Source organism: Rattus rattus, chromosome 13 (assembly GCF_011064425.1).
Source record: "Rattus rattus isolate New Zealand chromosome 13, Rrattus_CSIRO_v1, whole genome shotgun sequence".
Lineage (NCBI taxonomy): Eukaryota > Metazoa > Chordata > Mammalia > Rodentia > Muridae > Rattus > Rattus rattus.
Genome location: NC_046166.1, coordinates 46,526,177 through 46,539,668, shown reverse-complemented (window position 1 = coordinate 46,539,668; position 13,492 = coordinate 46,526,177). Strand labels below are relative to the sequence as shown.

Sequence of the window (13,492 nt, the reverse complement as noted above, 5' to 3'; positions counted from 1 at the left end):
GGATACTAATGTCAAATTATAAAATCCTATAGTCCAATAAATCTGAATCATTCCTAACAAATATACATAATTTAATAATTTGCCAGCGGGCACATTTTTTAAAAGTTAATTTTAATAGTCTTTTACTGGGCTCAAATAAATACAATCTAATCAACATAAAATATCAATAATATATGTGTATCTTTAAGTCTTGAACTAGCATGTGTTTAAAAACTTAAGACACCTATTGCTCCATTCACACTGATTATTTTATAGAGGCTCAATGTCCTGTCGACCACATCAGATCATCTGTGGACGGTGGAGAACTACTAGAGGTCAGACAACAGGATGGACTTCCCTGCCAAGATGCAACTGTTAGCAGTGCTTGGGATGAACTGCAGAGAAAAGGCTGGAAGCACAAAGGAGCTGTCCAAACCCAGTGATCAGCAGGGTCGGAACAGGATGGGCTTTGAAGGAAGGGCAACTTCATTTTCCAAAGCATTCACCATGTGGGAAAGTGTATGTAATTTAGACAAAAAAGTAAGTGGAGTGAAACCTTCATACTATTGTACGTCTGGAGTTTTATAAAATAGCACAGATAATTAACGTTTCACCACCATCTTCCCAGTGAAGAGTCTCTGGGAGGGAAAGGGGAGCACTAAGAAAATATTCGTAGGAGATGACTCAGCAGTTAGGAGTGCTTGCTGTAAAAGCAAGCGGACCCCAGTTCAAATCCTCAATACCCACGTAAAAAGCCAGGCACGGTAGGGAGGGCCCAGAACTTCAGCCTTAGAAGATGAAGACAGGTGGATCCTGGGAACCCACTACCCCAGCAGCCATCCTGACTGAAACTTCCCGTTAAAGGTTCAATGAGAAACCGTGACTCAAAATGTAAGGTGGACAGCGCTAGAGGACCCTGCTCTAGCCTCTGCATGCATGGGCACCTGCACCGACATGTACACACGCGTGTGCACCACACACAAGAAGAGGGAGGGAAGATAACAGAAAATGATTGTAACCCCACGTGCTAGAGACTGACACAAGTGTGGAACGGGTGATCAAAGTATAGCTTGGGGTCTGGGAATAGCTCGGTCATAAGCGCAGATTCCTCAGTTTCACCTCTAGGACCCTTTAAAAAGCCAGGCACAGTTTCGTGTACTGGAGTACTGGGGATGTCGGGCGGGACAGGCAGATTTCTGGGATTTGCTCAGTGGCCAGCATGAGCAACTAGGAGAGTTTCATGCCTGTGAGAAACTCTGTCTGGAAATGAAGGTAGATGGCTTCCAGGGAATAAATGATGTGATTCTTCTCTAGTTTCCAGCATAAACACACATGGGTGCGCGTGCGTGCATGTACACGTGTACACACACGCACACACACATACACACACACACACACACACACACACACACAGACACAGATTTGGGTGGAGAGGGGGGCGGGGGAAGAGGGTGGGAGGGAGGAGAGACCAGGTCGTCCAGTCATTAACATAAACATATCTCTAGGACAAGTCTGAGCATCCTCTCCCCCCACCAGCCAGGGTTGATAGCCTTACCTCAGACAGGAGGTGCTGGATCACGACTGTGAGTGCTTCAAGCTTGGTATTACCACAGGAGAGAAGCTGCTTGAGGTGCAGGATAAATCCACTCTGGTTTTCACATTTTGTCTTGTATTGAGCCAACTCAAGGGTCCTTTCGGTGGACAGCACATCTGGAGCTGTCTGGGTCTGGATGCACAGGCTTCTGGGGTTTTTCTGCCTGCCTTTTTCAACTGCAAGAGGAAGGAAAGAAGACACAAAGATGTGTGAGGCTAATTTGTATAACCCCTGCCACAGGGGTTCAAAACCAGCCTTCTACGCCACACAGAGCATCTGGACCATGCACACTGAGGCAGGCTGGAGTTGATCAGGGATCAGGATGGGTGGGAATTCATAAACAGGCCAATGTCTTTAGTTCTCAGGGTGGAGTTATGCACATGAGCCAACCACTTCATAGTTTTTACTCTTCCAGTTACATTGGCAGAGAAATCTGAAAGTCAAAGGCCTTTTTCTGTGTCTGTTGGGGTAATCCTGCGATTTCTGTCTTTGAGTCCATTTGTGAGATGAATTACATTTATTGATTCTTGTATGCTGACCCATCCCTAAATCTCTGAGGTGAAATCAATTTGAACAGAATGAATGATGTTTTTGATATGATCTTGATGTTTTTGATATGATCTTGAATTCAGTTGGCTAGTATTTCATCATGAATTTCTCCATCTACGTTCATCAGAGAGATTGGCTTATGACCTTTTTATATGTGCCCATGTGCATGTGTGTGTGTGTGTGTGTGTGTGTGTGTGTGTGCGCGCGTGTGTGTGTAATGTGAATCTGATGTCATAGTAATGCAGTAAATTATTCTGGGAGACAAAAGAAATAAGAATGGCATTGTATTCATGACACAGGCTGAACAAAGTACAAGACAATTTTACAGTAAGCAGAACTAAGACACACTATATTCTCAACTGGTTTTGCATTTTGGAGAAGTAGCAGATGCTGAAACTAGACAGTAGTGCAGCTCAAATCCCTTCATGTTTTCAAACAGAAGGTGAAAAGGTAGGATGAAAAGGCAGAGATTTTTAAAAGAGAAATCATAGGATACACACAGGGAAACTTTTCAAACTATTGAAGAACTTGAAATGCTTTTCTTTCCTCCTGCATTTTCCTTTTTAAAAAATTCATTAGACGGGGCACGGTGGCTCACTTTTAGTCCTAGCCCTTGGTGGGCAGAGGCAGGTGGATCTCTGTGAGTTCTAAGACAGCTTGGTCTACTCAGGTGTTGTAGCCGACTGAGGATGCACACGGACACAGGGCCTCCAAACACAGGGGCAAATTTGTTTTGTTTGTTAGCATGCTAAGTAACAGGTTTCATTATAGTATTTCATAGACGACGGTACATTTGCTGATCCTCCTCCCCCACCCCAAAATCCTCCCACTCCCCAGGAGCCCCCTCCACCTTCCCCCTGTTCACTTTCCCACAAACGCCTCCCAGAGTTGTCCTCCTTGCTGTCTTTCTGGTTATTGCTATGGTCGTCTACACTGCAGAAGTCACTCCGAATCTAATGAACCAGCATATACACCGGAGGTCCCGCACTTTGCTCCTCCAAGGTTACCGTACAAAGCACTGTATGCCTGAATACATTGCTTCATTTTTACATTAAGTGCAAACTTGGTTCGCCAAGTAGTAAAAATGAATGATTAAAAAATAATTCTCAAACACGTGCTACTAGTCTGGATTCATCTAAGTTTGAAGAGATTGTTCACTTCCCATGCTGTGCCCTGGGAATAACTCGTTTCTAAATGAAAATCTTCTCTTCCGTGTTGGAGGCATTCCAAACGTCAAGTTGCTCTGGATAAAGCAGGAAGCGTAACTGCTTAGGGTCTGGAAATAAACAGGCCCAACAATCAAAACAAACATGGAGGAAAAGGCACACAAAACTAAAAAAAGAAAAAAGAAAATAAATGTTTTCTTATTGTGACAAGCAGTCCCCGTGGCGCCGTCTGCATTCAGCGCTGACAAGTTTGACAGAACTTTTTGAGCAGCCAAGTTTTCCTCTCGTTTTTCAAGGATCCACGAACTATCATCATCCAAGAGTGCTTAGAAGACAGGAAAGAGACACAATCTGTACAGTGGTCCAAGAACCAATGGTTCTTGCTTACACTAAAAATAATATTTAAGTATAAGTTACATTCAAAACAATAGTTTAAGAATCAGGTAAATGTGTCCTTGCTTCCTGTGGCTGCTTTAGGTAGTGAAACAGTTCCTAAGGTTTGGTGAGCCTCAGTTTAAAATGGACTAAGATTCCCACTGTGTCTACGGCACTTGGAGACCAGGAAAATTCTTTACTGGCTGGAGTGTCCAAGCTGCTTGTCACTAACTGCCACGTCTCTAGACGCAGACCGTACTTAGCTTGATATTGCCAAGATAAAATAGGCCAGAAAAATAAATTATGAATCACTTACTGTATTAATGACAAAACCATAAATATTTAACAGTGTATCTATATTTTCTGTGTATCAGTTCCTTAACAGTTGCCTTTTAGAGTTACAATTGCTGTGAAGAAACACCATGACCAATCAACTTGGGGAGGAGGGGTTATTTACTTACACGCCCACATAACAGTTCATCACTGGGGTAAGTCAGGACAGGAACTCAATTGGGCAGAAGCCCAAATGCCATGGGGGAGTGCTGCTTACTGTCTTACTGCCTTTGGCTTGCTCGGCCTGCTTTCTTATAGCATCCAGGACCATCAGCCCAGGGATGGCACCACCCACAGTGGGCTGGGCCCTCCCACTAACTAAGAACTAATTATGGAAATGCCCCACGGCCTGATCTTACAGAGGCATTTTCCCAGTCCAGGCTTCCTTGTCTCAGATGACTCTAGGTTGTGTCAAGTTGACCGAAAATTAGCCAGTAAAATATTCTAAGAAATTATATTTGCCACACAATAGGTTAAGAACAATGGCAGTTTTTACAGTCCAGAATATTTCCTCTTTTCCTCTCTTCTTTGAGATTCCGTCTCTCCGTAGGCCAGGCGAGCTTCAAATTCCTAGTCCTCTGCCATAGCCTCCAGAGCAGCCAAAGGTTCCTTTGTCAGGAAGGTAAGGCTGGCGCAGGTATAAACAGCTTCTCGGGACCAACTCGTCTGCTATCCTCATACACTCTGGAAATCGGGCTGAATAGCAATGTAAATTATTACATATAGAATCAATCAAAATGTATGTAGCAAACTTATCAGACTTCTGAAACTAATGGACGACTGTGTGAGGGGTAGCTCTCGCCTGTTCCCTTTTCCCCACAGTGTCAGGGATTAGACTGGCGCCTTGCATACTTGTCACTCCAGCACTAAGCTACAACTCCAGCCCGAGGTCAGTCTTTTATGTTAACATTCTAGAGAAGTATTCGTTAGTATTCCTGGGCACTTACAAATACATCATCAAAGTACAGCATATAAAACTAACAGTGTTCACCTTCTTGGGCTAAGGACTAGAAGCCACATAATAGGACAGTTCAAATCACTCTCATATGTTTCGCTCTTTAAAAATGCGTGTGTGTCTGTGCTGTGGGTGAATGTGTGTATGCATGTGCCTGCGGGTTTGTGTGTCCATGCACGGGACTATTGAGGCCAGAGGAGGACACCCAGTGCCTCTTTCCACTTCATTTCCTTGAGGCCATATTTCTCACTGAACCTTATACTTGCCGGCTCAGCTAGCTTGCCCGGGCTTGGGAGCTCTTGGGGTCTCTCTCTCTGTACTGCCCCGCTAATGTTGGGGTACAGGCATGCATGGCAGGTTCTAATGTTAAGTGCGGAGGGTTTGAAATGCAGTTCTCAAGCTTGCATACATAGGAAGGAGTACTTTTACCCACAGAGCCATCTCCTCAGCACCCACTTTTATAACTTAAAATGACGGGGCAACTATTATCTACACAAATATTAATATAAAACAAGTAGAGAAAATTGTTTTCAAGATCATTAAAACTAATTCTAAGCCCTTAAATCTTTACACAACACTTAGAGAGCAAGAAAATACAATCCACCCAGAGTCTTTCCTAGAGCAATCTAGACAAGAGTTTAAACTCGGGTTTTGTTAAGGGCTTGAACAAAATTGACAACTAAGGAGGAAATGACACCGCGATGTATTTTTTTCAGAATACACACCTTCCATTGTGTGGGGAGCCCTGAGTCTGGGGCTGGACAAGCACATGGTGACCTCGATCTTCGCTCCACATACTGTACTCCCTTAGGAGAACAATCCTGCTGATGACCTAGTTCACACGTCCTTCCCTGTCCCCATTCCAGAGGATGAGAGAGAACAGGAAAATCTCCAGTGATGCTCAGTGCCCCAATCTCAACAGACAGGTTACTTTGTAACATGAAAAGACACAGGGCTTCCCCTGAGCCCTGTGGGATTTACTGGTTACATGAAATTATCGCAATGCGACAAATTTAGCGTAATAGGAAGCAAACTTTGGCCATCTCTCCTGGTGTGCCCTTATGAGTTTATCAGATGAGGATGTTATTGTTTTGATAATGTGGCTGTATTTAAAAAGATAAACTGTTTGGCTTATCATATCTATGTAATGTATTAACAGATCAAGTTTTGACTTCAATGAATCCACTTTATCTGAGACATTAAAATTATCAACAAAGTAACTACCACTGCCACTTCTGGTCTACAAGTACTAACGACCTCAGAATGGTAAAGCACAAACCGGAAAACGAAACTGTTTATGCACAGATTTGTATAAGATGTGGGTCCTGGGATTGAGCCCAGGTGTTCAGGCTTAGTGGCAGGTGCTTTTTACCTGCTGAGCCACCTTGCAGGCCTCCAAAAAGTCTTAACCAAAAGCATCTGCTCACAATTCCACTACATCAGGGACAAGACAAGGTTCTCCACTCTGGCCATGTCTATTGAATACAGTTCTTGAAGTTTTAGCTAGAACAATAAGGCAACTGAAGGAGATCAAGAGGACACATATTGGAAAGGAAGAAGTCAAAGTATTTTTCTTTGCAGAGGATATGATAGTGTACATAAGTGGCCCTCAAAATTCCACCAGGGAACTCTGCTGAAATGCACTTGCTGCAAAGCAACTACATACGAAAAAGTAAAGACAATCAGCAGTCCTCCTACATACAAATGACAAATGAACACAGAAAAGAATCAGGGAAACCACACCTTTCATGATAGCCTCAAATAGAATACCTTAGGCTAATTCTAAGCCAAGTGAAAGAAGTGTTTTAAAAAAATTCAAGTCTTTAAAGAAAGTAGCTGAAGAAGATATCAGTAGATGAAAAGATCTCCCATGATCATCTTATCAAATGGCCATCTTATCAAAAGCAATCTACACACTCAAGGCAATCTCCATCAAAAATCCAACACAATTCTTTAACAGGCCTTGAAAGGACAGTCCACCACTTCAGAAGGAAGAACATAAAACCCAGGATAGCTAAAAACAACCCTGAACAACAAAAGAACTGCCGGAGGTCTCACCATCCTTGATTTCAAGCTGTACTTATACAGATCATTAGTAATAAAACCTTCATGGTATTGGCATAAAAACAGACACGTTGATCAATGGAATCGAATTTAAGATCCAGACATTGATCCAACACCAATATCGACTCCTGGTATTTGATAAAGCCAGAAATACACACTGGAAGACAGTATCTTCAACAAATGGTGCTGGTCTACATGATGTCTGCATGTATACCGTATGTAATACATGTAAATAGATCCATATTTATCACAGTGTCGAAACTCAAGTCCATGTGGGTCAAAGACCTCAATATAAAACCAGCTACACTGAAGCTGACGGAAGAGAAACTGGGGCTTGAACACATTGGCATAAGAGACAACTTCTTGAACCTAACACCAATAGTACAGTCACTAAGATAGACAATGAATGGGACCTCTTAAAACTGAAAAGTTTCTGTACGCCTACAGAATGGGAAAAGATTTTCACCAACTACACATCTGATAGAGAACTAATATCCAAAATATAAAGACATCAAGAAACTAGATATTCAAAAACCAAATAACCCAATTAAAATAGGGGTCGCAGAACTAAAATCTCAATAGAGGAAACTCAAATGTCTGAGAGACGCTTAAAGAAATGTTCAACACCCTCGGACCTCAGGGAAATGCAAATCAAAACTATGAGATTCCTTCTTACATCTGCCACAATGGCTAAGATCAGTAACGCAAGTGACAGCTTCTGATGGTGAGGATGTGGAGCAAGGGGAAGACTCCTCCATTGCTGGTGCAAGTGCAAACTTGAACAGACACTTTAGAAATCAATATGGCAGCTCCTCAGAAAGTTGGGAATCGATCTACATCAGGGTCCAATTATACCACTCTTGGGCATATACCCAAAGGACACTCCATTCCACCACAAGGACACTTGCTCAACTATGTTCATGGTGGCTTTATTTAAAATAGCCACAACATGAAACAACCTAGATGTCCCTCAATAGAAGAATGGACAAACCAAATGTGGTATATTGGCACAATGGAGAATTACTCAGCTATTAAAATAATGACACCATGAAATGTGCAGGCTAATGAACCAGAGAAAAATCACCCAGAGATCTGGACCCAGAAAGATAAATATGGTATAAACTTGCTTATAGATGGATATTAGACATTAAGTAAATGATAACCAAGTTACAATCTGTAGAATCAGGTTAGGTAAAGAGCAGAGGTATGGTAGTGGGGTTTGGAGGTGGAACTAGAATAGATTTCTCGAGGGTTGGGGATTTAGCTCAGTGGTAGAGCGCTTGCCTAGCAAGCACAAGGCCCTGGGTTCGGTCCCCAGCTCCGAAAAAAAAGAAAAAGAAAAAAAAAAAAAAAAGAATAGATTTCTCTAGCAGACTGGGGGCAGGAGATTAGGAAGATGGAGTGGAGGGAGAGAGTGGGGGAGAGATGGCTGGAATTGGGAGACATTTGGAAACCTAGTGCAATGGAAATTTCTTGGAATGTATGGCGGTAATCTTACTTAGGACTCCTCAGGAAAATGGAGTCTCAATGACCAGTGGTGGGACTGGGTTGCATTCAACTGAGTTGTTAGCAAAGGGGGTCCCATAGAAATTCCAAAACACAGGCTATGGTAAGACAAATGGTTGCTCTTCTAATACCTGAAGGTGGGGTCCTATAACCAAGGTCAACACCCATACAAGTCATTGAACTTGGAAATGTAAGGGCTGGTGCCTACATGGGGCCTCCACCTCTATATTCTAGTGTCTTTGGTGCAGAAAGGTAGGTACTCTGCAGACTACTGAAAGATAAACATGGACACCAACCTTTGACTTACCATCTGTTCTGCCCTCAAAATATGCTACAGCAATGGTGGCACACAACTTTTGGGAGTAGCCAACCAATATCTGATTTGAGGGTTACTTGAGGAAAAGTAACCAATGCACAACACTGCTTGGGTGACTAAGAATCAGAGACTAGATGGCCCAGAGACCTAGGGTAAAATCAAACATGGCTGGTCTTAAAAAACAATCAATACAATGACTCCTAATATGATATTCTTCCATACTCATAGATCAGTGTCTTCTCCAGTCATCATCGGAGAGGCTTCCTCTGGCAGGAGTTGGAAACAGATGCAGTCAGTCAGACATTATGTGGGAGATAACCTAAACGGGATCTCTGCATCAAATCCTCCCCTTAGAGCTCAGGGAACCTGGAGGAAGAGGAGCCAGGAGCATAATAGCCAGAGGGGATGAAGACACGAGGAGAGCAAGGGCCTCTGAACCAACAAAGCAAGGTACATAGGAGCTCACAGAGACTGAAGCAACAAACATGGGACCTACCTGAGTCTACACTCGGTCCTCTGTATTTAGATTAGAGCTGTTAGCTTAGTATCTTCATGGAATTCCTGACTGTAAGAATGAGTGGGACTCTCACTCTTGGGTCCGCTCTTTTGACTCTTTTTCTCCTGTTGGGTTGCTGTCATGTCCAACTTTGATATGGTCCAATCTACCATAACAAGGGAAGTCAAGTAGACACTGGGGGCCCAGCAGGGACCATCTCGGAGGACAGCATTGCTCTGGGATAATGAAAGACAACCTGGACCTCCACCAGCCTAGACAGCCCAATGGGTCCCAGCTCCTACACTATTACCAATCCACATCTGAAAGTTCTAATGGGAGCACCATATACTTGCTTTTTGCGGTCTGCATCTCCTTAGCATTTGATGGGATTTTTTGTCATGCAACAATCATGAAACTAAAGTATTAAGATGAGAATCAGTGGGAATGTTTTCAAACATAACTGAGAGCCCAGATACGCCATGGTTATCTAAATGGTTACTGCTCCTTCTGTAGCTGTCTACAGAATGCATCTAAATAAACTGAACCTGACTTTTTGTTTTTGTTTTTTAAGCAGAAACTTGTGCAGCAGACAGAAGTGTGTCACCCGTCTTGGGGCTGTTAAATGGCATTATAATCAGATACTGGAGTCATGTAAACCGTGGGATGGGGCTGTAAGCAGAGTGTGTCCTAGGTAGAGGGGCAGAGTCTTACCTGATTTTGCCCGTGTGGCAGACAGGTAAGTAATGGAGGTAGCCAGGAACTGAAGACAGAGCCAGAAAATACAGAGGCAGAGGCTCAAGGCCCCCAAAGCCTGTGTCTATCAACACATCCACCCATCCCAAAGTAAAAGAAAGCTGCTGGGAACAGAAACAGGAGCAACTGTGCAAGATTTTATCTCACAGGAAACAGAATGGTGCTGAGCCGGGCCCTGTGAAAGGAAGGGAGATCTCAAGGGGCAAACTTGAGGCAGAGAAGTCAGGAAGGAGGCCCAATGACACCAAATCTGGGGACCAAGGCTGTGAGAACAGGCAGGAAAAGAACAGGAAGCCCACATAGCCGGTTAGTTTAAGAGGCCCTGGGGTAGCCCAGGCTTGCCATCTGGGAGCTATCAGACTGACAGGCTCAATGAGGGCAAAGGCAGGAGGAGAGGAGGAGTTTGGAGCAGCACGTGAGGAAGGTGTTAGAACCTTCTCTCACACTCTGCTCCCCGAGTCTCCAAGAATAGCCCATCCTAAGCTCACCTGCTCTTCAGATCAGTCACCTGACTTGTAATTTTCTCAAGGTGCAATCGAGCCTAAAGACTGCCTGCAACACACAGGAGAGTCTGGACGGACACACACACACACACACACACACACACACACACACCACAAGTTCTGTCAACAGTGGCAGTAATTCATACAGACTCACAAAAACATGATTACTTATGTCAGCAAACATTAGCTTAAACATAAAGCTCTCTGTGTGTTCAAGGAGGAGTTTGAGGTTTTAATCCTCCTGCCTCTACCTCTAAAACTCTAGGATAGCAGGTATGTGGCACTATGCATGGCTATATAGTTCTGGGGACTGAATCCAGCATGCCCCATGTATTGTAGGCTGGCAGGTAACCAACTGAGGTACATCTCAATCTTATCTATTGGTATCGTTGTTGTTGTTGGTGGTGGTGGTGGTTTTGAGACTATGTCTGTACATAGCTCTAAGTATCCTAGAATTTGCTGTGTGTACCAGGCTGGCCTTGAACTCACAGACACACGCCTACTTCAGCATCCCTGCTGCTGGGATTAAAGCATGCACCACAATGCCAAGCCTACACTTTTATCTTAACAGTAGCTTTTTGGTTTTTTTTTAATGGGCCTTTGGGTTGTTTTTACCTTAATTCTTTGAACTTGCCAATCTTTCTAGAGACCTAAAAAACTGCTCAGTAACATCAAGCCTACTTACACCAGTGCTGTCTTTAATTTTGCCAATGACAACAGTCCCCAACAATGTGTCCTTTTCTAATCAAACACATGGGAGGAAATAGTACCCCAATGTCCTGTCACCACCAGGAACCGATCTCCCAAACAAGTTATAGTAGCTTGCTGGGGCCTTCTTGTCGTTACTCCTCCAAAGTAATTCAGATTTAAACTTGTAGATACTGTGTCTCCTGTGATGTTTACATCCTGAGCTAAGCCAACTCAGATGCTGTCACTTCCGCCTCTCAGGCCATGCCCCGTGGGTGGGTGCTATGGAGACACACATGGTACCTCTAGAACTGAGATCTGCTGCCGTTGTGTTTATCATAAAAGAACACCCAACAGCTGAGGGTAGACCCTTGTGGACATAACTCACTGAGTGGTAGCAGGATCTCCAAAGCGTATGAAAACTGTTAAAAACCAAACAAGACAAAAGACCCCAAGCCCGATCATCCTCGTTATTACGATGAAGCACAGTAGATTTTCTTGTAAAAGAACTGAAATTCAAGTGGCCAGGTTAAAAACCATTCGATGTACATAAACGACAAAGGAAAAGAGAATGCCATTCTCAGAATAGTAGCCCTTGATGTGGGAGGCACCTAGAACCAGGTTGTAGAACCAGGTCATGGGGGAAAGGGCAAATCTCTCAACCTCACGATAGTTTGAATGAGATATTCACCCACCATCAGTCTTGGCTTTTGAATACTTGGTCCCCAGTGGGTGGTTGCGTGGGGACAGTTAGTGGGTGTATCAGTAGGGCTGGGCTTTGAAGTGTCAAGACTTGGGGTTAGCACTCTCTGCTTCCCACTTGTGGAACAAGCGGTGAACTCTTAGCTGTTGCTTCAGCTTCCTGCCACCCCATCAATGCTCAGCCACTGTAGACTCTAATCCTCTGCAGCCATGATCCCAGTGAAGCCCTTTCTTTAAAAGTTGCCTTGGTCAGAGCTGCGGCCGGTACTTGGGATGCGTTCTTCTAGCTGGGCTGCTTCTCTGGCCTCAGTGGGAGAGGAAGTGCCTAGCCTCAAAGAGTCAGGGTTGGGGGACACATGGGGGACCTCCATTCACTCAGAGAAGGGGAGGAAGGATGGGGAAGGATTGTGGGAGAGGTGACCAGGAGGGGGACAGCAAGCAATATATAAAGTGATTAAGTTAAAAAAATTAAATTGAACAAAAAAATAGATTGTTGAATTTCAAAACTTCTGATATCCCTACATTTTCACAGGATGTCGAACATTGTAGTATAAAGTCTTATAGTTTTAAAAATCAGCATTTTCTTGTCTATGATGCAACAAACTGAGCTCAGAGCCACTGAATTTGTACAGGAATGGCTTTCAAGAAAAGTTTGCCTTGGTGATGGTATTTTATCACAGCAATAAGAAAATAATAATAATGTTATTACTATTACTATTAATAATAATAATGTTTATGTATAGCCCATAAAACATTTTTAGTCTTACTTTTCCCCAGAGCTACAAAATCAGCGAGAAAAGTACTTCTAAAATGATTCAAAGTATGGCTAATGCGGAAGAGGGCATCAGAAACCCCACTGCTGTCTTCTTTCCCAAGATCACAAGCAACGTGCACACCATTCTTATTTGGGGTGAGAGAGATAAGGTCTTGGTACAGCACTGCTGACCTTTCTCTCTCCATACTGCCTCAGCCTCTCAGGAGCTAAGACTACAGATGTCTGACGCCATGCTTACCAAAGTGTCATCATACGTATTGTTGGGGTGGGTGTTTTGTCTGTTTCTCTGGGTATTCTACACAGAGAAGGTGACCTTGAACTTCCTACCTGCCTCTGTCTCCTGGGTGCTAGGATTAAAGGCCTGGCCATAATATGCCTTTTAATTTTAATTATGGTAATTCCCAATGCTCTTGGTAAGTAATCGTCAAAGGGGTCAGAGGCCAATGAGGTCATCAAGATGGCTTCCTCAAGGAAGCAAAAGGGTTGTAAATATTCATTAGGACAATAAAGTGTGGTAGGGATACATTACTGATCCGTTATCCTTCAATCTGGCCCTTTATGTGTTCTGCAAACAACCAACTCTCTTGACATATAAATTGATGTGTGTATATATTTATACAATACCATAATATACATATATATTATCGAAACTAGCTCTAGTTAATGGCTTCACTGGCACCTGTTATGTTGGCGTTTGAGAAAAACACACTGATCTCAACAGCACATGAATAGAATAAAT

The 13,492-nt window shown here is 43.4% G+C and overlaps 1 protein-coding gene across 4 annotated transcripts in view; it reads right to left on the bottom strand.

The window, feature by feature from the left end:
• The window catches only part of Mtus1 (microtubule associated scaffold protein 1), a 145,278-nt gene that overhangs the window by 31,934 nt on the left and 99,852 nt on the right, over positions 1–13,492 (bottom strand). For all 4 annotated transcript variants that reach the window (XM_032919464.1, XM_032919463.1, XM_032919465.1 and 1 more), the window contains one exon: positions 1,535–1,749. In XM_032919464.1, the coding sequence (XP_032775355.1) occupies positions 1,535–1,749 (215 nt within the window). The remainder of the gene's footprint in view (positions 1–1,534; positions 1,750–13,492) is intronic.